This window comes from Aedes albopictus, chromosome 2 (assembly GCF_035046485.1).
Source record: "Aedes albopictus strain Foshan chromosome 2, AalbF5, whole genome shotgun sequence".
Taxonomy (NCBI): Eukaryota; Metazoa; Arthropoda; class Insecta; order Diptera; family Culicidae; genus Aedes; species Aedes albopictus.
Genome location: NC_085137.1, coordinates 17664504 through 17692286, shown reverse-complemented (window position 1 = coordinate 17692286; position 27783 = coordinate 17664504). Strand labels below are relative to the sequence as shown.

Sequence of the window (27783 nt, the reverse complement as noted above, 5' to 3'; positions counted from 1 at the left end):
GGTTGAAAACTGATGACCTTCCTGGGGGTCGTTACCCACAGTTTGTGAAAACATGTTCTAATGTGGTAAGCGCACGGGTTCTTAGCACGGCCATGCTGAGGGTTGTAGGTTCGATTCCCGGTAACTTCCTTGATTTTCCAAGGCATGGAGTATCTTCGTTTTATCTCCTGTTGGGGACATAGTACCACTGCGCTTTAGTATTGTTTGGTTCCTTGCTGTGCATGCATCGCTCCAGATGGGGTGAGTAAATATTGCAGCATAATCAATCGCGTTCGCTATGGTCATACGCGAAAACGAAAACAATAGATGCGCGGTGCTTAGTTTTGTGTTGTTTCTTGTTGTGTATGAATATGGTTTGAATTATTGTTTTGTCCTTTGTCGCGCTCAGTCCATTGCTGTGTGGAATGAGCTTAAAGCTTCTGGTGCCTAATGGGGTGGAGACGCGCGACAGGATTTCTTTTATTAGACATGTTTTTATATAGAAAAGTGATCGGTTGTGCGCGAAAGTTAGTGTTTATGGACCCATTGTCAGATCACATCAGCAACCAGAGGTGTCTCCATGAGCTGACTATTTACCCTAACCAACAAACAAAAATTACTTCCCAAGACAATCGTGGAGACACTTGGATTCCCGGTCTCTATAACAACGGTTGTCTTACTAACATTCCCTTCCCTCCTCGATGACCGTAAGGACGTGGCCAGCGCCGTTGTTGACATTAAGTGTGAGTTCTCGAACTGTGCACATTGAGAATAGTATGCTAGTCCCAAGCCCTATTTATTGGTTCCTTGTGCATTTTCGATTATTCTGGTCAATCGCGGAGTAGCAACTACGAATTGTGCGGTCATCTGTGCTCCTGCTCATGCTCATGCTCATGTTGGGGACATAGTACCGCTGCGACCATTAATTTGATCTATCTTCGTTACCTTTACAGGGCGCGCGCTGTTGTAAAAAGTAGGCTCAGTGTACCAGTTATGGCTATAGTACCTCAAATTCGCCATAGTCGATTTTCAACATTTAATGATGCAAATCAACAAGAAAAAAAATGTGAACAACAGATCACGATCACAAAAGATGGTTGCAATCATTCAAACTTCACAATTTGCGCAAATTATGATAGAAATAAATCATTTTCCTTAACTTTTCGGCTTTCTTGCACCCTATTTCGCCATAGTGTACCAGTTATGGCTTATCCCATAAGAAATGCATGTAAATAGTGCGAAGTGGAACCCAAATTAACAATTATGTCCATAACTGGTACAGGGTTCCTGTCATTGGCACACGCCGTAATAAATACTAAAAGTAGTTTTGGCTCGGTTTCTATATTTTTCCTGCAAAGTATGAAAACAAATCTATCATTTGACATATCGATGACATTCGTCGGTCTTCTTCTTATTTTTGTAGAAATAGTTTTTCTTAGGTAGTGCGATAACTGGTACAGGCACCCTATAACACTTCCAAAAAACCTCGCTTGTCGTACACTGCGCGAGCGCGATGAATTTGGGGATCGAACAGGCGCGCGCCCTGAATGGTTAATAACAATAGAAGTGCTCATAGAATACTTAGCTGAGAAGCATACTTTACCGCAATCCTACAAATCCTACAATCCTTCAAATAATGTTTGAACCGAAAGTTCATAAAAATAATTACCTCTCACTTGTAGTTAATGGGCGCCAACGGGAGTGCGTTGTGGATTGGCATCTAAGTCTAAAGAGAGATGAGTTTGTGAAATAGGAGTGTTCAAGGTGTGGCTTCGGAGTCAGTTTGGCTTTCTATTCCGCAGAATCATTACTTGTTCTGTGGCTTAACTGGTTAAAGCGCCGGTCTAGCGAATAGTGAGTTGTGTGTTCGAATCTCACCAGAACGCGATTTTTTCACAAATTTCATCTCTCAATTTGTCAATTAGCAACATTTCGTGCTTTCTAATTACAAGATCGATGTTTTGGGTGGCTTTCTCAGTCTTTAAGTCGAGAACGAATTGTTTTCTACTCTCCCGACGTTTCGGCCGAAGGGTTGTAACCTTACCCAAGACCATAATAGCTTGTATCGCGAGAGCATCAAATTAGCTCACAGTCTGCCATACAAAATAGAGGGATAGATTATCTTACCATGTTCAAAATACATCACACTCACAACAGAACAACAGAACACAATCTTGGATTAGCCATACCCTGTCATGTCGATAATACATCTGTGCTTTTGGAGAAACAAGAAGTCACAAAGATCATTATTTGCACGAATAGAGGCGAGGGAGAGCACATATTCGATCTCTATATTGTAAAACCGTAGCAATCCTCAAGACACGTCACTGCCATAAATGGATAGCAGGAACCCTAGTTAACAGAGGTTCCCTCGCAAAGACTAATCTCATCATCTCTTAAACTCTCATCACTGTTATCGCCACCCATCAGCAGGTAGCAACCAGCGAACTATCTACGCCGATATATGTACTGTCCTGATATGTGCAGTGTTCATCCAGTTAATCGTTTAGCAAGTCAAAGCTCAGTGCGCGCGAGAAGAGTAGATTGCCTGACTGGTATCGGACACGGATAATACGATAGAAAGTTAGTTTCGTTAGTTTCGGTGAAGTTTGGTTGCATGAAGAGGATTGGGCATTTTTGTGCTCGTTTTGAGGTAGCAGCAGTGTTTTTAGTGGAGAGAAGATGGGTATCATTACATAGTTGTTCTATACTCTACAGCCAATTACCTCCTAATTCCAAGTGCATGCAGTGATGGAGTAGAGTGGTGATAGTTTTGAGATAGGTAAGCCTGAAACGAAGTGCAACTAGCTAGAACCTATCCAAAAGTGTGTCTTTGCACGGTAATTCATGTGCCCCTCATATGCCTCCTCTATTCAGGCCTTTCTTTCGCCCCATATCGATGGCAATGGTGGCTATCAGTCCAGTGTGGTGCATCTCCATGTCGGACCAGCAACCGTGGGTTCTGATACGGAGTTGTTGGAAATGGGACATTATGAGTGCACCGCTCTTTTAGCAGGGCAAATAAAACACTTGGGTATGCTATTTGCCACATGCTACAAAGCTAAAAGCATACTTTATTAGTAGATTCAAACATAAAAACATACAAAACAACTTACAACTACGGTGATTTCTCCACATATAAATCTTCACGATTCATACGTGCCCATTCTGTCTCATTTTCACTGACTCTGTTATGTGACTCGTTTGACAGAACGAGAATGACGGAGAACACAAAGTATAAAACAATACACATATACAAATAGTCAACTCCGACAATGCACAGAGGTTCACAACTACATTCTCACGTAACAGGAGTGGTCGGCAGGATTGCCGGCATTTTCAACTTCTGTCCGGACAGACCCCCAGTTCTGCAGCCGCCGTTGGATACTCTACAGACTGACACACACCCCCACATTAGGATTAAGTAGAAACCATAACCATAAGTTTATTACTTACCACTACTAATTTTTATATGTAAAATGTATGCTTTTATTTTGCCATGGAATGACTCGATTTCATACTTCAATGGTTCCCAAGTACCTGAACCGGGTAGATTTTTTTGATTGGTTCTTGAGTTTTGGAATCAATATGCTCCAACTTCTTTTCTACCGTTATTTTTGTCCCTGTCTCATGCAACCTTTCTTAGGGGAGGTGACAGGGTGTGGCCTTTCACAAGGGTCGCCAAAACATGTATTTAACACTTTACATATATTGAGAAAGCCACCCAAAACATCGATCAAACATCCAGTTGAATCCCTCATGAAACTCTAATTACAAGTTTTTCCAGTATGCCTGAAATACCCTGGGCGACACCACAAACCCTTAAAACCGTCTAAAACTCTCTGGAACCCTTCTAAAAACGCTTGAAACTCCGTTGAACGTCTCTGACACTTCTGAAGCTACCTGAGACCCCCTGAAACACCCCTGGAACGCCCTGAAACCACTGGAACGCTCGGAAATCCCCCTGAAACCCTTTGTAAATACCTGAAACGCTCCTAACATGCCCAAGATCACTTTTGTAATGCCTCTGAAACCCCTTGAAAACCCTTATGATACCTCTGAAATTCTCTGTAAACCCGATGGAACTCGATCCCAGAACACACTTGAATGACCTAGAAATCTATCCCCTTGTAACGCTCTTGAAATCATCTGGAATCGCTTAGCATACCCTAAAAACCCCTGGAGCACACCTGGAATGCAATGAAATCCCATTGAAACCATTTGGAAACTCCAGGAACACCCTCAAACCGCCTGAAACACCTTGTAACGCTCCTGAAATCTCCTGCAACACCCCTGCAGACCCATGTAACCGCTTTGATACCATGAACGCCACTGAAACCCCTTGAAATCTCGAGGATCATCTCTGGAACTCTTCTTAAAGCGCTTAAATCCTTCTGGAAAGTTCCTGACGCTTCCGAAGCTTTCTGAAATGTCTATGAAATGGTAAACGGTATTTCCAATCGTAGCAAATTGAAAATGTTCCATAGAAAATAAGAAAGGGCTCCATATTGAATGAACATATGTTCCATGAAAAACTGCAAACTTACCCAAAAATTAAAGAAAACGTTACATACTTCACAGAAAATAAACTGATAAATTCTCCATAATTAAATAAAAAACAAATGCTTCATAATAATGAACATTATACCCATATAAAATCGAATATATTGCGCCACAAAGAATAAATTGCATCATAAACAATTAAATTTGTACCAAAATGAGCAAATAAGGCACCATACATTTTGCCAAAATACAACACAAAATATATCGTTAACACCATAAAAAATCGGGAATGCTTCATAAAATAACAGAACACACATATACCGTCTACCCCCGTTGGTTTGATCGCATCTAATCTGATCACTTTTTAATTTGACCCCTCTGATCCCACTGATGATTATCATCAGTGTGTATTTTTGATGCCCGCAGGGTAACTAGAAGTTCAAATTAAAAAATGAACCCCGTTCGTTTTCATGAGGTGTCATTCAAACCAACGGGGGTAGACGGCAGTATTAAATATAGGGATTTTCTGCAGTATGAAACATTAATGTAATATATTACTGAATAACTGATTTGAAATAATGATAAATTTATAGAAAATTCCAAACTTTATATGATTGAATACATATGTTATATGTTGTGGTTTGAAATTGTTCATGGTACATTTTTCTATTTTGTATGGTGCAATATTAGTTGTTTACATCGCAATTCATATTTTTATGGAGTAATGAATCAATTTTGGAGCAATTTTATTTTTAAGGAACATTTTTATTTTTTTAGTATTTCAGTATTTCAACCATCATCTAGTTTTTTTAGTTTTACGTCCTAGAGAGACTTCGCATATTTAGCTAAAGTGTTCATTTTGACAAAATCTACAACTCTCTGTTAAACGTCATAACTCCACAGCCTACTTTTTAAAGTTAAATCTGTTTTTGAGTCTATTTTGGTGTTTTTTCGAGAAACTAAGTGAATTTCAAATATTTTCTGATGTAGATGTGTCTAATAATAACTTTTGGACAGAAGTTAGGGGTATATCAACATTAAAAATTGAAGAAAAAATAAAATAAAAAAAATGTAAAAAATGGCGTAGTTTTCAAATTATAATATCTCACAAGGCGCCAAAATTGCAGCCTAATTTTTTCAGCAAATACACATAAAGCCGTCCCTTTTTTTGAAGAAGTTGGAAATGTTGGAAGTTCAATATTGCAAAACGATAGTTTTAACCAAAAAACCATCATGCCAATATTTCATGTCCGTATCTCAAGACTAAGTGCACTGCAAATTTTGTTTGCTGATATTCAGCAAACTATTGCTGATTTTTTTATGCTGATTGCATTCAGCAATAGGAATTTACAGAGTATCAGCAATTATTTTTCAACTTACTGAACCATTCAGCAATTTTGACAGTTGACCAGCAACGTTGTGCTGAAATTCAGCATAAATGTTATTTGCTGATTTTTTTTTGTACTGGAAGTATTTCAAAAAATTTGAGGCTTAAAGTTTTCAAAAATTGTGTGGGGTCACATAAAACATGATTTTTTTCGACGAAAAAATGCCCTATTCACTGAAATTGGTGATTTCAGGACTCTAAAGGGCCAAGCATATGCTCAGAATTGCAATATCTCTTTTCGTTTTTGAGTTTGCGGACAAAATATGCCAGGTTTCCTAAGGGTCTAAAAAAATAGTCAAAATGTTCGGTTTTGGGGAGTTTTTCGTCAATTACTCAGAAACAAAAAGAGATATCGCAATCGGACAGATCGGTGAAGTACTAGATTTATAGTATTGAGCTGAATTTTAGTATGGTGAGAAGGTCAATTCTTCGTTTCTGCAATGAAATGGTGCAAAAAGCGTGGGTATTATGATTCCTTCCCTAATTTGATGCTGTTTAAGCAAAACTTTGGGCAACAGTGTTGTTGTTTTCTCCATTTCTTGCCACATAAACAACATAGTTATCAAAAGTTTTGCTCAAACAGCATAAAATTAGGCAAGGAATCATAATACCCACGCTTTTTGCACCATTTCATTGCAGAAACGGAGAATTGACCTTCTCATCATACTAAAATTCAGCTCATTACTACAAATCTAGTACTACACCGAACGTGTCCCATTCTTAGTACATTTTTTACCCTTTAGGTGCAAATTATTAACACTAGTTTACAAAATAAAACGGAAGTCGTGAACTTCTGTCAACGACCAAAATTTTTGGAGCATAATTTAGCGCTGATTTCCAAACCGTGCTTCAAAAAATATATCTTTTTCCATAAATTAAAAGCTGAATATAATACCATTCGATCATCTGAATGCAGGTTTTGCGTCAGATTGATGAAATTCATGATATTGGCGAGTTTTGGGGACGATCTCCTTAAATTTTAGCAAATTTTCCAAAAATATATGAAGATCTTTTTTTTTCCAATAAGAAAAAAACAATTTAAAAATTCTTTCTCAACGTGTAATTGACGTATCATATGTAGGCGAGTTACAGTAAAAAATCAGCTCAATCGGAGCATTGATTACAGAGAATGAGATGTGTGAAGTGAGCGACTTTGCTTAAAAATAGAACAAAAATCAATTTCAAATCATCAACCTTGTATGGAAAGTCGAAAAAATTGCCGCTCAACTGTATTTTTTTTCCTTCGCGTTTTTGAACTCAGGGCATGTTCTACACGAAAAACGATCATCAGCTTACCGAGTTAAAAAATGCTGTAAGCTAGTGTAATAGAGACGGTCGAAAATCAACCAACCTTTGGAAAATTTCCACAAGATAGGTCATAACTCAGGAACGAAGAAAAACCACATCTTGAAAATTTTACAAAATATAGCTTATCCAATTTCCTTTCTAAGTTCTATTAGTTTTAGGATTTTTTTTTCGAACTTAAAGTTTTCCGACTTTTCCAACTGATTTTCCTCAACAGTGGAAAATTTTGTGTAAAACAATTTTCACTGTATTTTTTTTTTCATTTGATGAGAAAATTTGCTGATGATTTCACAAAAAAAGGGTGTCGTCAAATGGTGCTTCGTTCTTGAGTTATGATTTTTTTTTCAAACTAGATGGTGTCTGTGGAAAATTTTAGTTTTCCACTGGAGTTTTCCGGTAAATTCGGCGACCCTGATTTTTTTCAATTTAGTTTTTGTTCATATATATGTGAACCCTACCTGTGAAAAAAAAAATTTCATTGAATTCTGAAAACCTTCGTTCCAATTTGTACGATAATAAAAAACAAAAATCCCCAACTGATTCCTTTCAGAAAATGGATTTACTTTCTTTGATTTCTAGAATCTAATTAAATCGAACTGTTGAGAACTCTCAATGTCTGGCCATTCGGAATAAGGCCAAAGTCCATCAGACCGAATAACATTAGGTCGCATGAACATAAAGCCGAATGTGCAGTAGGCGTAATGGTTATCAAGTAAAAGGTTGTACTTTCAATATGAATATCCCAGCATCAACATTTCAAAAGGGCGTAACTGCTTTTGCAAGCAATGCCTTCTCACAGAGCTGTGGATCGTATTTCATTCATCTCATGCAATTCCCATCTTGCTGGGCGAGGGCGAACAGGTGCACAGAGGATGGTGCATGATCGCAAAAAATAATGCCTCGGTTTATCTTAATAAATGGATCACGAACTGGGGATTCTATCTTGGGAAATGATGAGCTAACATTCATTTGCTGAATACACTGAAGTTTTTTTTTACGACGGTAATGGTCCCGCGTAAAAAAAACCGCGTAAAAAAAACCGCGTTATTTCAAGACCCGTCGTAAAAAAAAACCGCGTTATTTCAAGACCCGTCGTAAAAAAAAACCGCGTTATTTCAAAAAACGTCGTAAAAAAAGTCAAGTCACGTTAGATGTAGTGCTGACTATTTTACGCGTGTTTTTGAAAAAACGCGGATTTTTTTTACGACGGTTTTTGAAATAACGCGGTTTTTTTTTACGACGGGTCTTGAAATAACGCGGTTTTTTTTAGGACGGACCGCGTAAAAAAAACCGCGTAAAAAAAACCGCGTAAAAAAAAACCGCGTAAAAAAATACTTCAGTGTACACTATTCAGCACACATCACGATCGTTCTTCAAAGATCTATGAGCTTATTCATAAATTACGTATTGCTATGAGGGGAATCGAGAGGATCTTTGTTAGAGTGTTACACTTCATACAACATTTCAATTAAAAACTGTTATGTGGGGTAAGTAGAGAATCTAAAAGTGACATTTAGCATTTCATAATATTTGGCTAAACTTGTCGATTTACGAACTACGTAAACCATGTAGACTTTCGTCCATACAAAATTTTGAAAATTTATATGAACCGCGCACTTCTGAAAGACTCTTCTCCCCTTTAGAGCTTTTGTAGTTTATGAATAAGCCCTTATTACAATACACATTCTCGCCAATCGAACTAAATTCCTTGAGAAGTGTATCCCCATGAACAGCCATCAACCGAGCTTTGTTATTTCATTCCTGGTTGCAGTGAAACCTGCTCTTACAGCAGTTATACAGCCCTACGTTTATAAACAAAAACACTCCAGCGTAGCGCCGCGCCGACAACTTTTCTGCGCCGCTGATAATGAATTCCGCGTATACATGCTCAGCTCAGCTCACAGAACCAGTTCCGCCTCCTGTCAACTGAGTGGCCGGCCGGGCAGGCGGGCGTGCGCACGAGAACAGCTGATAGCGTGCGCGAACCGTTTTTCAAGTGCACGCTTTCGTGGTCGGGCGATTGCTCTGGATTTGAGTCAAGGTTTCGATCGGCGCCCCACCCGCCCTGCTATAATTGATCGTGATGCTTGTTTTCTTCACTTAACAATGAGTTTTAGTTCACATCGTTATCTGCCGATATTGGGCTATCTTCCATCGATTCTCGGGGCGTTAGCTGTGAATCCTTTAGCTGATTGTTATGCTAATCATGATGAGATGCTCGATGCCCTACTAATGAAGATGCGTACCTGCGCGTGCACCAGCATTGGCGTACCTAGAGAAGCAAGGCGCAGGGATGGGAAATGTCACAAAAATGTCATTTCGTTATTTGCTAATTTTACTGCATCTAGTAGAAAATGTAAATCAACGACATCATTGATTAGCATTATGGATTAGTGATGTTTACGAACAGAAATTTACACCGAAAGTGGTGTGATATTTTTCATGACCGAAGTGTCATGATATTTTTTTTTTCATTAAATTCCGTGACATTTTCCATCCCTGGCTAGGCGAGACGCTTCGTTGTCAAATTCGGTGATCCTTCTAAGATGAGAGTTTGATCCCAGCTCCAAGATAAACAAGAAACTTGATACATTGCTTGATATGATACTCTCTCTAGGGTACCCGTTATCCATTGTAAAACTTCGTTCTCCTAGCTCCACCAATGTTAACCAGGAATTCCAATTATTATCACTTTCATTGCAGGCGAAGCGGATTAGAACAGGCGGTTCCCACCGATCGCGTGTCGCGGTCAAAACATCACCGGAAAGTAAACAATGCTGCGATCGTTGTTGTGATTGGCCGTCTACCTATTCGGAAGACAATTACACTTAGAAGCCGCCATCCAGCCAGAGGGGCTAAATTCCGCGCCCAATTAGATTCGGCGGTGCTGCTAGTGCCAGTGGGCGAGTTGCGTGTCACACAGCAGCAGCAAATCTCTCTCTGGATGCGATGACCGTTCCCCAACCATCCTCATCGCTGCTGGCCCAATCGAACGCGATGGCATCGGGGTACAGTGCTAGTGCAACCGTGACACAGTCCGGAACGACTACGGCGACGACGTCGACGACAGTGGTTACGGGTGGTTCGACGACGACGGCATCCGCGTTCAGTTGTTGTCCAGCGAATGGTGAAAGCTCTTCGATTGGGGAAGATTCGATAGAGTTGAGTGTCAGCCAGGGGAACAATAACACCATGTATCACAATGGGTTCTTCGAGAAGGAGGATTATCACTTTCCCAAAAGGCCACCCGTTGACATAGAGTTCAGGGATATTCGGTACACCGTGAAGAAGATTAACTACAGCAAGGCGAAGTTGGGTGAGTACAGTTTATGAAACTCGATTATCTTTTATGAGTTCAAGTTGCCACTTGCACCATGACTTTTAAATGCATTTCTAAATCACGTGCGGGACGAACTAGCACAATTGTGTTGTTGTACGATAACACTAGTTTACAGTATTTTTGAACTCGGTAGGCTGATGATCTTTTCCAGTGTAGTTCGAAAACGCGAAGCAAAAGAATGTGAGGAGCATCACAGTGTTTTGTTATGCCGATTTCGTGCGTTTTTTAAGTCATTCACTATTGATTTTAGTGATATAGTTTCTTTGAAGGAGTTTCTACATATAACAAAGCCGCATCTTTAGACATGAAGAATTGGGTGATCAACCCAGCTATTAGTGAGATGAAAAATGCATGTTTTTTAAACAAGCAGATATACGTTCGATGCCCTCGACAAAGTTGTGCAAATGCGTCACAATGCTTTATCCCATACTTTAGATTGGTAGGCATGTTGGTTCACATGAAGAGGTACGTTGGCCAGATGAACATCACGGATGTGATGATCCACAATGCGTTCTAAGCATTTCATAAGAAAAGTGGTCAATCTGATAGGTCTGAAACTCTTTGCTTCTTCATACGACGCACGACCCAGTTTCGGAATGAACTTCACAGTAATATCCCGCCAAGATTCGGGAATATACCCTGTAGCAAAACTGCAAACAAGTATTTTTTTTCAAAACATGTTTGAAATAATCAAATCCCTTCTGAAGCAAAATAGGATAAATCCCATCTGCCCCAGGAGATTTCAAAGAAGCATAGCTATTAAGAGCTAATTGAAGGGCCCATATAGCCGAGGCGGTAAACGCACGGGTATTCAGCATGACCATGCTGAGGGTGACGGGTTCGATTCCCGGTCGGTCCAGGATCTTTTCATAAAGGAAATTTCCTTGACTTCCTTGGGCATAGAGTATCTTCGTGCCTGCCACACGATATACGCATGCAAAATGGTCATTGGCAGAGGAAGCTCTCAGTTAATAACTGTGGAAGTGCTCATAGAACACTAAGCTGAGAAGCAGGCTTTGTCCCAATGAGGACGTTACGCCAAGAAGAGAGAGAGAGAGAGCTATTAAGAGCCTACTCAATAGATTCTATAGTTACAATACTCCGAGCCGAAGCCAGAGAATCATAACTACAAGAAAAGACATCAGGTTCATCCGAAGATGTAATATCCTCACATCCAGGGAAGTGTGTACTGAATAAGCATTCCAGAACTTCCTCATCAGAGGAAGTCAGATCGCCATTTGGCAAACGAAGTTCGTTCACTTGGAAATCCTTAGATTTCGCAAGGATTTTGTTTAACCGACTGCCTCCCTCAAACTGGAAACATTTGTACAAAGGTTTCTCCAGCCGGATCGTTCAGCAGACCGGAGAGCTTTCCTGTAGGCCTTGCGAGTCGACCTGAAAGCCTCCGATCCAGCCGAACGGCGTCTGTTCCAACTCTTTCTACATTGTTTCCTGAGTTTCACCAGATCAGCGTTCCACCAAGGGGTTTCTCTTGTGATCTTCACAGTCTGTAGAGGGCATGCTTCTTCAAAAGCTTTCATGATGAAGGTCGTTGTAGTATCAACGGCATCATATAAATCACTTGGAGTGTCAATGGATGGTGAGTATTCATGAAATTTGGCCGCCACCAAATCAGTAAAAAAATCCCAGTTTGTTGACCGGGGATTCCTGAAACGCAATGTTTGCGAAGTAACATATAAATGTTCAAAAAAGATGTAGCGATAGCGATGGTCAGATAAAGATTCTTCATCTGACACATGGCAATTGGTCAGCTCGTGACTAATTCTACTAGAGCAAAGCGTTATGTCTAACACTTCCTCTCAAGCAGACACCATGGAGGTTGGGCGATTGCCTATGTTAAGTAATGCAAGTAATCCCTTCTCGAAGGTCGAGCAGGTGCTGGTGTTTATTCTCGTGAGCTAAAGCTGTATCAGTCTTACTCACTTGGTAGACACTGCACCGTTTTTCAGGCCGAAATCTTTGCTCTTATGTGCGGAGTGCAATCAGCACTTCAGCAGCACGTAATGGGCAAAGTAATATACTTCTGTTCAGATAGCCAGGCTGCTATTAAAGCACTTGCTTCGGCCAACTCCAGGTCGAAGATAGTTATCGCTTGTCGAACTCAAATCGAGGAGCTGAATTCAGCAAACGCTGTTCACCTTCTATGGGTACCTGGTCATTCTTCCATCGCTGGGAATGAATTGGCTGATGAGCTAGCTCGCTCTGGAGCATCACATACTTCATTGGCCCTGAGCCAGCTATTCCGATATCGAAGTGTTGGATTAAGCTTCAGATTCACACCTGGGCTGTCACTCAACACAGACAATATTGGAATAGTTTGGAGTCATGTAGTCAAACCAAATTGTATAGTGCTGAGCGATCTCTACGGGTGGCGAAGTATCTAATTAATCTGTCTAAGCAGAATTGCAGCATGCTGATCAAAGCATTGACTGGCCACTGCCGACTCAGCTATCACATGGCGAATATTCAGCAAGCTGATTCATTTGCCTGTGATAGCTGTGAATCCGATTATGGAACTTCGTATCATTTGATATGTAACTGTCCAGTTTTCGCGCAACTGCGTTTCCGAGTATTCGGTAAACACTTATTAAGTGAAACTGACTTCAGAAACCTGAATCTTCAGGATATTCTGTTGTTCTTAACCCGCTGTGGTAAAGAGCTATAGGCTCTCTTTCGCTTTATGCGTAATTACAGTGCCCTTTTCAGGGCGCTGTTTGAACCCATTGTGGTACGCTTGTGCGTTAGTACCCTCTTCCAGGGTATTTTTCCTATTTCCCTACCTGTCCCTATCCCCATCCAAATCCTTTTTCCTTCCTTTTCCCTCAGGTAGATGATGAAATAGGCTGTTATTTTGGCGATGGCACAAATGTCCCAAATGGAGGATAACGTGCCTCTGGAGCCGGCCTTCTGATACCTGATGTTAAGTAATGCAAGATCTGTACTAGGGTAATTTCCAATCTACTCAAGCATTCCATCAAACTAGAGCCTCTCAAGTTAATGTCTGAGCTGCCCTAGATGATATGGTGAGCATTAGCATCACTGACAACAATTAGCAGAAGGGCTTTTGAAGTACAGTATGCGATGACGTGTTTGAAAGCATCCGTAGGGGATAGTTCATCATGCCGTAAATAAACCGAACAATAGACGTATTTACTGTTGAGGTTTCCAACAGATACATCAATTGTTATAGCACATACATCTCTGGTGGTTAGTTCAGAGATGAGTGTAGCAACTATTGCGTTGTTGACAAGCACACAGGCTCGAGGCATGACACGCGAGTTTTCCATTTCATGTTTACTGAAAGTAGCAAAACAGGGTTCACAAGGTTCTTGGACCAAGGCCACTTGGTCTGTACCAGTTTGCATAAATCTGCAAAGATTAATTGTTGCTGTTCTTTTATGCTGAAGATTGATCTGAGCTATCCTAACTGTAGCCACTACCCTAACTAGGCAAGATTAAACTCATCGCAACAACAGCACAACAAAGAACAACAGCAACAAAACCAGATCGGTATCGATTGGAAATCGCCAAAGGCGAGGATACACAGAATACACTGTGTAAATCGCATAATGCGAAACCATTATTACGAAAAATAATGAAGCACTACAAATGCTTATTAAAATATAACATATTGTAGTGGAACACTACAAATGCGTGATAAAATAGAACATCACACTTGGACAAACACAACACAGAACAGATATTTTGCCCTGTTACCCTACTGGATAACAATTTCCGATGACAGGATGACGAGGTTTATTAATGTTGATGGTCCATCAGTCAATCCTGTAATCGTATTTCCTCTGGCAGGTTGCCTTTCGTTCGCAACATTAGTTGCTTTCATAGCTTGAGTTTTGTCTACGAATTTCTAATCCTAAGGGGCATACGGGTTTCATCACTAGAGTTCTATAACTTGAAGTCTGTGCCAGGGAATGGTTTACATCTCTAGTACTTAATCACGGCCCGAAATGGCCTGAATGTTGGCAATCGAGACATGATTGCGGGCCTCTATTCTGCCAGAGCCCTATAAATGTGCATTAATACTAGGGGAATATTTACAAGTTAAAATAGCACAATTAACACAAAAATAAAACTTGTAATACCATGCAGGTGAAATTCAAACTAATTAACAACATCTTCATAATCCCGCCCTTATTTAGCCTCAAGTGAGACTGAAGAAGGGCAGCCAATTGTCTCGGAGAAACACAAGGTCCACTGCACCATTGATCCGGTTTGCGCAGTAAGGGCAACATACTGTGGAGGGTGCCCTGGTACTCCACAGGCTCTGTTTGCGGGTAGGTTTTTATAAGACCCCCCTAGCCATTCATTCCTAGGCACGGTAAGCATGAAGCCGCATGACACCATGAATTAGGGGTCACCTGTTGGTGGCACTTACCACTGGAACAGGTGGTCCGTAGTGTTATTCTTAGCCAATTCAGACAATCGCTACCGACACTACATAGCTATCTAGGCTAATCGATAAAAGAAGTTAATGTTGATGATCAACTTCATACGGGCTCGAACAGCCAGCATATTATTGAAGCTGCAAAGACTGTAGCGGACGAACTCCTCGAGTTCGTCGATAACAGGCATAACGTGCACAATGACATTAAGGAGCTCGTGGCAAGAATCCAAGGTAGCCTTGGGTCAGCCATTAAAGACTGGAAACGACTGAGGAAGAGAGCGGAAGCTGCTCAAATCTAGTTGGCGACGACTAAGAATGCCCTGGCGGCAGCGGTACTGCAGCAGGTGAAAACCGGAGCAGCTCCTGGTAGAGGCACGAAGGCGAAGGGAAAGTCATTGAGGACGGAAACCACTCCAGCATTCAACCCAAAGAGAACCAGATCATCACCTGGAGACGAAGGGTTGACAGTACACTAAAACCAAATAATGTGGATGCCAGATCGGCGAACAAAGCGTTTACCGGCGGAAATGATGGGGCGCGAGGTCCGGAACAGGAAGAGCCAGAAGCAGGTTAAATAGCCCCAAAACGCCAAAACCTACCAGTAGGAGGTAGAAAGGTGAAGCGGGCATCGTGAAAACCAGCGAAGATACGTACGCCGAAGTCTTGCGGGCCATGAGAACGGATCTGCAATTCAAGGAATTTGGTGCTGACGTCTAGAAGATCAGACAAACCCAGGCAGAAGACATGATCTTCGAGTTGAAAGAAAAGAAAAGACTCGAAAAACAGAAGCTCAACGTACAAAGAGCTAACGGAGAGAGTAATGGGTAAAAAGGTTCAAGTCAAAGCCATGTGTACCGAAGCGACAATCCAATGCAAGAATTTGGACGAGATTATCACAGAGGAGGAAGTGAGGGGAGGGAGCAATGCGCTGACAGTGCGCTTGAGAAGTGGACCGTTAGGAACGCAGGCAGCGTCGATGGAGCTTCCAAGAGACGCTGCCAACAAAGCGATGACAACCGGCAAAATCAAAGTTGGTTGTTCAGTAAGCCCACTGAGATTCTATCAGCGACCGGAAGGGTACTACAGGTGTCCATCCACCTGGCTCGGAACTGCAAAAGAATCGACAGAAGTAAGCTGTACAGGTGGTTCTGTCAGGAAGATTCCAAGGCGCTGAATTGTGTCGACAATAGTCGCAACAGACACGCGACGGGAGGCCCTAGATGCCCGGCCTTTAAGCAGGTGAGAGATACTAAACCGCAGTAGAGGTAACTCAACTGAACCGCAACCACTGCGACACAGTACAGCAGTTGCTGTGACAATCCGTATCGGAGTCGAAGTGCGATGTGACTATCCTTTCTGAGCCGTATCGTATACCAGCTGGAGACGGCAACTGAATCGCGGATATGGCGAAGACAGCTGCCATCCAGGAAGCAGTGTACCAGGCAAACGAAGGCTTCATGATCGCCAAAATCAATGGAGTTTTTGTTTGTATAGTTGCTACGTACCCCCACGATGGACAGTAGAACAGTTCAACCAGATGCTAGATGAGCTAACCGAAGAGCTAGCCGGCCGGAGACCGATCGTAATTGCCGGTGACTTAAACGTCTGGGCAGTTGAGTGGGCAACTGCTTCACCAACACAAGAGGGCGTGCTCTGCTAGAAGCACTAGCAAAGCTCGACGTAGATTTGGCAAACGAAGGAAGCATCAGCACTTACCTAAGGGATGGCCGAGAATCGATTATCGATGTCACCTTCTGTTGTCTCGTGTTCACGGGAAGCATGAACTGGAGGGTTTGCGACGGATACACCCAGAGCGATCACCAAGAGGGCCGGTGTAATGTAGAAGTACGGTCACGGAGTACATGGACTGGAAGGCATGGACTTCGCGATCCAATGTGGAAAACGAAGCAGTTCAACAAGGAGCTGTTCATCGAAGCTCGCAGAAAAGAAGATCCAGAGTCGGATCCGTGGTCGGATCTGAGGCCCGAGGAGCTAACGGAAGCGCTGGTACGAGCATGCGACACAACCATGCCAAGGAAGATCGAATCGAGTCACAGACGTCGCCCTGCACACTGGCCTCAAAGCCAGGAGACGAATACAAAGAGCCAGAACCAACGGCGAGAGAGAACAACGAAGAGTAATACTGCGGGCCGCGAAGGAGGAGCGAAGGAGGAGATCAAGCGGAGCAAGAAAACAAGCTTCATGGAGTTGTGCCGTGATGCGAATGCAAACCCGTGGGGAGACGCATACAGAGTGGCCATGGCCAACATCAGCGGTCCAGCGATACCCGGTGAGACATGCCCAAAGAAGCTGCAAGTTATCGTCGAAGGGTTGTTCCCTCAACACGAGCCTACAATTTGGTCGCCGACACCATACGGCCATGCAGGCGAGGAGAGAGTTCGTATCACCAACGACGAGCTCATAGCAGCGGCCAAGAAAATGAAGGTGAAGAGAGCATCCAGCCCGGATGGTATTCCCAACATAACGCTGAGAACTGCTATCGGGGTCAACCCAGGCATGTTCTCAAAGGGAAGAGACAAGAATTAGTACTACTACCGAAATCAGGCAAGCCCCTTGGCGAACCAGGTTCGTTTCAGCCGATATGCTTGCTGGATATGCTCGGCAAGCTGCAGGAAAGAGTCATCCTAAATAGGCTGACAACTTTCACAGAAGGAGGCCAGGGTCTGTCGGGGATGCAATTCGGATTCCATAGAGGGAGGTCAACGATAGATGCCATCCAGACGGTCGTTGCCGCCGAGAAAGCCCTCGAGCCTAAGAGGAGGGGAATTCGCTTCTGCGGGGTAGTGACTCTGGATGTAAGGAATGCATTTAATAGCGCCAGTTGGGCTGCTATTGCCGATGCGCTCCTGCGTCTGGGGATACCGGAGTACTTGTACAAGATTCTCGGAAGCTACTTCCAGAATCGCGTACTAGTTTACGACACGGAGGTGGGTCGGAAGTGCTTTCACATAACCTCAGGAGTCCCGCAAGGTTCCATCCTGGGTCCGGTGTTATGGAATGTCATGTACGACGAGCTGTTGAGGTTAGAGTACCCAGCGGGAGTGGTGATTGTTGGATTTGCCGACGATATTACGCTCGAAGTCTACGGTGAAACGATCGAGGAGGTGAAGTTGACTACCGACCACTCGATCAAGGTTGTGGAGGCGTGGATGTGGTCCAGAAAACTGGAGCTGGCTCACCACAAGACAGAGGTGACGGTTGTTAACAACATGCAGTCAGCGCAGCAGACGGAGATCAGTGTAGGAGAGTGCACTATCCTGTCGAAGCGCTCTGTCAAGCACTTGGGCGTGATGATCGACGACAAGCTTACCTTCGGTAGCCACGTCGATTATGCCTGTAAAAGAGCCTCCACAGCTATTGCAGCACTGTCCCGGATGATGTCCAATAGCTCAGCGGTGTACGCCAGTAAGCGCAAGCTTCTGGCTAGTGTTGCTACGTCCATACTTAGGTATGGCGGCCCGGCGTGGGGTACCGCGCTAAGTACTGAATGCTACCGCCGGAAGCTGGAAAGTACTTACAGGCTTATGTGTCTGAGGGTTGCAAGCGCGTACCGTACCGTGTCACACGACGCTCTCTGTGTCATTACTGGTATGGTGCCCATCAGCATTCTTATCAGTGAGGACATGGAGTGCTTCGAAATGCGCGGCACAAGAGGCATACGCAAGACTGTCAGGATGGCCTCTATGGTCAAATGGCAGCGCGCGTGGGACAGTTCCACCAAAGGAAGGTGGACCCATAGGTTGATACCGAGGGTAGATAGTTGGATTAATAGGCGCCATGGGGAAGTTACATTCCACCTGACACAGGTCCTTACAGGTCATGGTTGCTTCCGACAGTATCTACACCGTTTCGGGCATGCGGATTCTCCCGAATGCCCAGTGTGCAATGGTTTAGAGGAAACGGCGGAACACGTTTTGTTCGTGTGCCCGCGTTTTCGCACAATGCGTGACCGCATACTTGCCACATGCGGGGAGGACACAACTCCGGACAACTTGGTCCAGAGAATGTGTAGGGATGAGATTAGCTGGAATGCCGTTTCAACGGCTATCACCCATATCGTCTGGGAGCTACAGAGGAGGTGGCGCGTGGACTCGGAGAATGGCTAGTCCAGATGCAGTACAAGAGGTGGTCCAGGGGTTCGAAGTCGGCTTCGTAGGTCGTACCGGTGCCCTGCGGTCGAGATCGACCCTTACAGCGATTAAGTGGCCGCGGAGAGGAAGTCCCGGTAGCGGTGCTGTCGTGGCGTCAGTCTACTGGGTTGGATCTGAGCCCGCGGTTGGAAAGGGGTCCCCGGCAAGGGTCGGGGTAGGTGAGACCCTGCTGTCTGCAACCTGAAGGGTAGTAATACCCTTCCTTTGCGGGCAGGTCAGATCGGGTTGCATGTGGGCATCAGTTCTTGATGTCCGCTCAGCAGTAGGGCGCGGGCGGGGTTGACCCTGCCCGCCTTCCGAGGACAAAGGGAGTGGCGAGGACCACTCGGGAAACTGGCTAAGCGCCAGCAGGCTACCGTGATGGACTCTCCAGAGCGAGTCATCGATGTTCGTTGCTGCTAGGCTACGGCAGCTAACCTTGAGGGTGCGATATGCACTAGCCCCTCTCTGAAGCAATACCTTCTTGGTGGTTCCGGAGAGACGTAGGGTTTGGCGACCATAGGAATGTGTTTTAGTGGGTCGAGGAGAGAGTAGTCCTGGCTTCTACCGGCACTGTAGAAGACGGCCTCAACCCCACACTACCCTAACCTTCCTGTTAGGGTGTCTGATGAGCAGATTTATCCCCCTATGGTTTAGAAGGAAAAAAGAAAAAAAAAAAAGACGGTCGTTGCTACGGCCGACAAAGCGAGGACGAAAAAACAGCGAGGTAACCACTTCTGTGCCGTCGTCACAATCGATGCGAAGAAAGCATTTAACAGCGCAAGCTGGGAAGCCATAGCTGCAGCGCAGCATGGAATAAAGGTCCCGGACTACCTCTGCAGAATTCTCGGCAGCTACTTTCAAAACCGAACTCTGTTCTACCACACTAGTGCAGGACAGAAGAAAGTAACGGTGCTGGCGTTTCACAGGGATCTATCCTAGGTCCGACGTTGTGGAACGCAATGTACAACGGTGTGCTGAAGCTGGACGATATCACGTTGGCGGTACTTGGAGGGAGAGTCCTTAGAAGCGGTGGAAGTACCTAGAACGGAGGCGGTAGATGCTGTTGAGAACTGGACGCAGAACCGACCTTGGCATCTACCCGGGAAGACGGTTGTGAAAGAATTTTCAGTGTCGGGGAGCTCTTCATCGGGTAGGGTTGATCCACCGTCGGGGATTATCCGAGTCGTGCGCGGAAAGCTGGAGTGCTAAATGGCACTGGTGGTGCCAGAGGAGAAGGTAATGTACTAACCCTAGAAAATTGCTTTTTCGTGCGGTAAAATTCCCACTTACTTGATACTTCATTCTTGATGGGCTCGTAGCGGTGAGTCTACGGCGAATGCAGTATCCGCCTCCACTGGCCACCTCGGTCCTGGGTCAATCGATTCCAGTCGCCCTGAACGTTCAGAGTCCTTAGGTCCTCCTGAACTGCAAAAAGCCAACGTGTGCGTGGCCTTCCACGAAGCCGACAACCTCTTCCTGGTTCTCTGCTGAATAAAATATTAACTTGTCGTTCCTCCGGCATACAAGCTACGTGTCCAGCCCACCGCAGCCTACCGTGTTGTATTCGCTTCACTATATCCATCTCTTTATATACCTGGTACAATTCGTAGTTCAGTGACGCCGCCAGATGCCGTTCTCCAGTTTACCGCCGAGTATTGTTCGCAGCACAACGCGAGTTTTGTTTTCATTTGCAGCCTGAGGGACTTCAGCTGGTTTCGGACCATGTCCGGACCGACGTGGACCACCAGCAATCATGTACTTAGTCTTTGTGGTGTTAATCGTAAGTCCAATCCTCACAGTCTCCCTCTTAAAAGGTACGAATACCTCTTCCACGGCCCGACGGTCGATTCCGATGATGTTGATATCATCCGCGAAGCCCAGGAGCATATGCGAATTCGTGACAATGGTTTCGCTCCTGTGCACACCAGCTCTCCTTATCGCTCCTTCCAGTGCTATGTTGTTAAAGTAAGTTCGAAAGAGCATCGCCCTGCTTCAGTCCGTCAAGGATTACGAACGATGTCGAAATTTCATCCGCAACCCGTACACTTGATTTCGATACGTCAAGCGTAGCACGAATCAGTCTAATGAGCTTCGTCGGAAATCCATGTTCGATCATAATCTGCCATTATTCGTTTCTCTTCACTGAATCGCACGCCGCCTTTAAATCAATAAACAGATGGTGGGTCTGCAAGTTGTACTCCCGAAATTTATCGAGAATCCGCCGCAGTGTGAACATCTGATCCGTCGTTGATCGACCCTCACGAAATCCTGCCTGATATTCGCCGACGAAGGACTGCTCAATCAGCCTAAGACTGTGGAACAGAACTCCGGGCAAAATTTTGTACGCTGAACTGAGGAGTGCTAGTCCTATGTAATTCGCGCACTCCAGTCGATGCCATTTCTTGAAAAGAGGGCAACCCACCAACTAGCAAGCAGTTCTTTCTCCTCTCATAACTTTCATATAGTACAGTGTAAGAGTTGATACAGCTGCTCACTACCGTGCTTGGGAAGCTCGGCCGGGAGTTCGTCCTTCCCAGCAGCCTTGTTGTTTTTTAGTCCCCTAATGGCTGTTTTGACCTCGTCTAGCGTTGGAGGTTCCACAGCTTATCCGTCGTCGTCGATTCGAATTCTGTCCGTAGCTCTTCCACTCCCACCTTTCAACAATACCTCGAAGTGCACTCTCCACCTGGCAGCCACCTGTCTTGTCTGTCAACAAGTTTCCATTAGGGTCGTTGCACATGACGGGAGAAAGCGCTGTTTTTCTCCGCACGCCATTGACAGTTTCATAAAATCTCCGCATATCATTCAGTTCCATACTCTCTTGCGCCTGAGCAATCACATTTTCCTCGTGCTTTTTTTTTCTTTTTGTGGTGGATTTGATTTTCTGCTGCTCTTGCTTCCCTATATCGCTCCCTGCTCTGCCGGGTCCCTACACCGTGCCAAATATAAACTGGAATGAGAATGAACAAGAAGAAAAAAAACAAACGAACAGGCCAACCTGTCGAGAAACTCCATATTATCCAATTGTCCATACACCACAAAATGGGGGCACTGAGAAAAAAAAACAGTTACAAAAGTTTCAAATCTTCAAAAAATCATGTTCAAATGATTTTTTAGTGTCTTTTATTATCAACAAATAAACTAGTGGATGTCATAATCATCCCAGAATCCAATGAATCACAGTTTGTTAGGATATTGTGGTTTTTGTTCTGATCGGGTTTACTTGTCATTGGAGCCAAACTAGCTGTAGCGATCAATATATCAATCCAGGTAATTTTCTGTGTTCTGAAAAGATGCATCGATAATAATCTCAGCCTGTATACTACATTTTTATTGCTAGTTCAATTATTGAGCATTGTTCACCAGCTGAGAAGCTATTGTGCTGATTGAGTATTACCACAGTTCAGTAGCAGCTGTTAGTTGGAACAATTAGAATAATGACCACTACTAATGGCATTGTAATTAAATGTATGAAAAGGGTTTCCACCCCCTCATCATTACAATTAGTTTTTTCTCCAGTTCAATACCATTCTAATGACTCTATATCACACCCCACTTGCACCTCAGGCATCATGGTCTACGTGATATCTTGCCTTATACACCTCAGTCACGTAACAATTCACTTTCCATGCTTGAAAGGACACTAATCCTTCATTCAATGAAATATAGGCGCACCGGAAGTGACCCCCAGATCAATCAAGCCGATTCCGGATATGCTGCCGCAAGGCAAACGGAACTTACTGGAATCGATCGCAGTTAATTGATAGGAGTAAACCTTTTTCAGCTCACATCGGTAAACATCAATACATACTGAGCTGGAAAGGGGACTTTCCACTGCTCCTATCTGTAGGTATATAAACAAACTAAAGATTGCGCAACTTTGTATCGGTCGGTGGTGAGTATCAAAATGGCCCTTCACTGTGCTATGATCCGACATGACATGCAAAAGTATTATCAGTAGCTCGAGTTGACCACATCATAGTTTCACCCATAGAATTAGTCATAACAGAAGCGTGTGTGGAGTTCGCGGGCGTAAACACGTAATTGTAGGGAGAAAATGCAAGTTTTCTCCCGAAGGCCGACCCTGGGGTTCGTGTGCTGTAATCGTCGAACCCACACGCATCGCTGAGCGTTGTGACGTCATATGAATCTGTTCAGACAAGCGTGACTATAGAATTTGTTTTCCTGAAGTTACGGTGCGATCAGTATCTTCGAAAAAACATATAATACAATAATTGGCTAAATTGCCCCTCGCTCGCAGTGAACGATCTGTGCCACCGAATGAAACAACAACAATAATTTCACTGATTTTTCAAGAACACAGCTGAATTCACCTGTAGATATGCTTGTCCAGAAGTGGAAACCTGCCGCCTCCGGTAGGCTGCCGGTAGCTTATTATTATCTTCGCAATGCTGACTGCCTTTGCCCGAGCCGCCCCTCGCCCCTCCCGGCTCAACCCTACCGCATGACATTCGAAGTTTCTATCAGTTTGAATTGATACAGCTACCCGTGAACAAGCGAAATCGAAGCTAAGTACCCGCTACTTAACTCCTCCATCAGCACACATACTTGGTAGAATGCTACTCTCTTGGCAAACAGACTAAGTAAGGAACGACGGACGAACGCGACGGTACCACCTCTACTTAGAACAGACGCGATAGAACAAACGAAACGAGTCAAATGAGGTCAACTGGTTTGCACCTTTGACTGCCTCTTCTTCGAGTGGAACAGCAGAGTCAGAAAGAAGCAATTGGCGATAGCAGTCGCTGGCTGGCTGGTGGCTGGTGGGGCAAACGTGCTTGCTCATCGCCGGGATGATGGGCTCAAGTGATGGGTAATCGGAAATCTGCACATCTTCAAGTCACGGAAAGTTACGCGAGGGCAAAGAACGATGAGAGGAATTTTCTAATTAAAAAATCGGGTTTGTCATTACTTTAACTTTAAGTTTTTTAACCCTAGGGTAGTTTATCTCGGGAGAACCACGCTTTACTTCCCTTACGAAGGTAAATTTCAGATTTTGTGAGTTTGTCGGGAGTGGGAGTTGGATGTTACTAAAATTGTCAATCCGAATTTTTGTTGCAATCTACAAAGATCCTCCAAGGATTCCGCCAGAAATTCATCCAGAAATGCCTCCAGAGAGCCTCTAGGGAATCCTCCAGGTATTCCTTCAGAATTTCCTCCAGGATGCCTGAGAGATTCTTCCGAGGAATCCTCTAGGTAACCCTCCGGGTGTTCCTCCAGGGATTGCTCCAGGGAATCCTCCAGGAATTCATCCAAAGATTTCTCCAGGAATTCCACCAGGGAACTTCAGGGAATCCTCTAGGGATTCTTTCCGGGAATTCTCCAGGAAATCCTTCAGAAATTACTCCATAAATTCATCCAGGAAGCCCTCCATGAATTTTTCCAGGTATTTCTTCAGGGATTCCTCCAGGAATTATTCCAAGGATTACTTCAAGAATGTCTTCAGAGACTCCTTCAGAAATTTATTCAGGAATCATTCCTGAATCTATTCTAAGGATGGCGCCAGAGATTTCTCCAGGGTTTTTTCTCGGAATTTCTCCAGAGATTCCTCCAGGAATATCTCTAAAAAATCCTTCAGCAATTTCTCCAGGGAATCCTCCATGAATTCTTCCAGGAATCCCGCCAGGGATTCCTCCGGGGGTGTCTTAAGAGATTCTTCCAGATATTCTTCTATGAATTCGTCCAGGAATTCTCCCATGCATTCCTCGAGGAATATATCCAGGGAATCCTCTAGAAATTCCTCCACGAATTTTTGACTGCATTTCTCCAAGATTTCCTCCAGGGATTCTTCCAACGAGTCCTCCAAGGATTCCTCCAGGAATTTCTTCATGGATTCCTCCAGAAAATCTTTATGGAATTTCTCCCGGAACTCCTCGAGGCTTTCCTCAGAAATTTCTCCAGGAGTTTCTTAACGAATTCCTCCAAGAACTTCTTCAGAAATTACTCGAAAAAATCCTACAGAAATTCCTCCAGGAATTACTCCAACAATTCCTCCAGAGATTCCTCCAGGAATTTATCCAAAGATTTCTTCAGGAATTCTGCCAGGGAATCTACCGGAAATTGCTCCAGGGAACTTCAGTGAATCCTGAACGGATTCTTTCCGGGAATTCTCCAGGAAATCCTTCCGAAATTACTCCATACATTCATCCAGGAATCCCTTCATGGATTTCTCCAGGATTTTTTTCAGGAATTCCTCCAGGAATTATTCCAAGAATTCATTCAGGAATGCCTCCAGAGATTCTAGCATTAGCATTAAGGCTCAAATGAGAATGGCAAATGCTCTAGAACTAAAAAAGCACTTTTTCCCAAAATGATCCATAAATCTAATAAAATAAGAATGTCCGATTGTTGATTTAGTCAATTATGACAATCGGACACGCTGGTTTTGTTCGCTTTTTTGTCATTCTGGATAAAAGTGCTTTTTTAGTTTTGGATAATATGCGATTCTCATTTGAGCCTTAAGCAAGTCGCACAAATTCGTAGGTGGTACAGTCCGAGACCGCTGTTATGAGGGTTGCCTCCTTCCCGTCCGTTACCAAAGCACAGAAATTTGGGGGCTAATTACTGACTCTTAGATGAGATTGACACAATTCTCCAACGGTCAAGAGCTGTCCTGGCCACGTCCTTGCGACAGCTGAGGGATGGGAAAGGAAGATTAGTTGGACACCTATGAAGGCGCAGAGACCTCTACGTCCTCTCAGGCCTAGGTGTCACGGGAATTGGAATGTTGTTAATGGAAGGGTAAACTCCAAAGGATACGTTTGGTCAACGTTCAAGCACCACATTTTGAAAACGATATGCAGGAACAGACTCACCAAATTATACGACTTCCAGTACTTTTAAGGCTTTCATTAGGATCTCCCGGTCATCCAGCAGCGTCGCCAAAAACCACTCAACAGATTCGTGCCACACATCATTAAATGTATAACACTTTAAAAGCACAACCGGCACAATCACACAGTCACCCACGAAGTAGATTTTTCCCGGCAGCGGAAGCCTTCAATATAAAAACCGTTTTCTCCCCCGACGAAGCAAAAATAAAGAACATCACTGAGCTTTTTCAGTTTCACACGCGAAAACTATGGTAAAATCTAAATTTACTTGTCAGTAACACAAAAATTATAGGTTTTTTTTATTTTGACAATTAAAACTTGAGCACGGAAAGTGTTCACGTCTACCTCCTACCACGACCTACTTCGATCCTCCCATTCAGGATTGCCTCCAGAGATTCCTTCAGAAAATCCTTCCGTAATCATTCCTGCAATTATTCCAGGGATGGCGCTAGAGACTTTTCCCGGATTTTTTTTCTCTGAATTTCTCCAGAAATTTGACCAGTAATTTCTCCAGTGAATTCTCCATAAATTCTTCCAGGAATTCCTCTAGAAATTCCTCCAGGTAATCCTTCAGGAATTCCTCCAGGAATTCCTCCAGGGATTCCTCCAGGGGTGTCTCCAGAGATTCTTCTAGAAATTCTTATATGGGTTCCTCCCGGAATTCTTTCATGATTTCCTCGAGGAATACATCCAGGGAATCCTCTAGAAATTACCCGAGGAATTGATCACTGCATTTCTCCAAGATTTCCTCTAGGGATTCCTCCACTGCCGTAATTCTGCAAAGTGACGTAAGCGACGTTGATAGTTTTGGCCCATTTTTTGGTCATTATGCATAAAATTCTGGCTCATCCTCTAAGTTTCTTTCCATAGACGATAGATTACCACTAGATCTTGCATTCTAATACAGCCGGCATACCTCAGTGTTATTTTAACACCAGATACTACATATAATATACCAAAAAATATCGGCATTTTGAGTGGCGCTTACGTCACTTTGCAGAATTACGGCAGTCCAACGATTCCTCCAAGGATTCCTCCAGGAATTTCTTCATGGATTACTCCAGAAAATCTTTATGGAATTTCTACCGGAGCTCCTCGAGGAATTCACTCAGAGAATCATTTAAGGCTTTCCTCAGAAATTTCTCCAAGAGTTTCTTTAGGAATTCCTCCAAGAACTTCTTCAGAAATTCCTCGAAAAAATCCTTCAGAAATTCCTCCAGGAATTACTCCAGCAATTCCTTCAGAGATTCCTCTAGGAATTTATCCAAAGATTTCTACAGGAATTCCGCCAGGGATTCATCTGAAAATTGCTGCAGAGAACTTAAGGGAATCCTGAACGGATTGTTTCCGGGAATTCTCCAGGAAATCCTTCCGAAATTACTCCATACATTCATCCAGGAATCCCTCCATGGATTTCTCCAGGAATTTCTCAGCAATTCCTCCAGGAATTATTCTAAGAATTCATTCAGGAATGCCTCCAGACATTCCTTCAGCAATTCCTTCTGAAATCATTCCTGAAATTATTCCAGGGATGGCGCCAGAGATTTCTCCAGAATTTTTTCTCGGAATTTCTCCAGAGATTCCTCCAGCAATTTCTTTAAAAATTCCTTAAGCAATTTCTCCAAGGAATCCTCCATGAATTCTTCCAGGAATTCCTCCAGGGATTCCTCCAGGGATGTCTTCAGAGATTCTTCCAGAAATTCTTCTATGAATTCGTCCAGGAATTCTCCATGCATTCCTCGAGGAATATAGCCAGGGAATCCTGGCTCTTCCCCATTTGGCATAATGCCATTTGGCATAATGTCATTTGGCATAAAAGCCATTTGGCATAACGG

The 27783-nt window shown here is 43.7% G+C and overlaps 1 protein-coding gene across 1 annotated transcript in view; it reads left to right on the top strand.

Moving 5' to 3' along the window:
* LOC109429977 (ATP-binding cassette sub-family G member 1) overlaps positions 1–27783 on the top strand; it is a 132662-nt gene that overhangs the window by 14492 nt on the left and 90387 nt on the right. Inside the window, exon 2 of the mRNA XM_062849239.1 lies at positions 9878–10490. Coding sequence (XP_062705223.1) covers positions 10124–10490 — 367 coding nt within the window. The 5' untranslated portion in view covers positions 9878–10123. The remainder of the gene's footprint in view (positions 1–9877; positions 10491–27783) is intronic.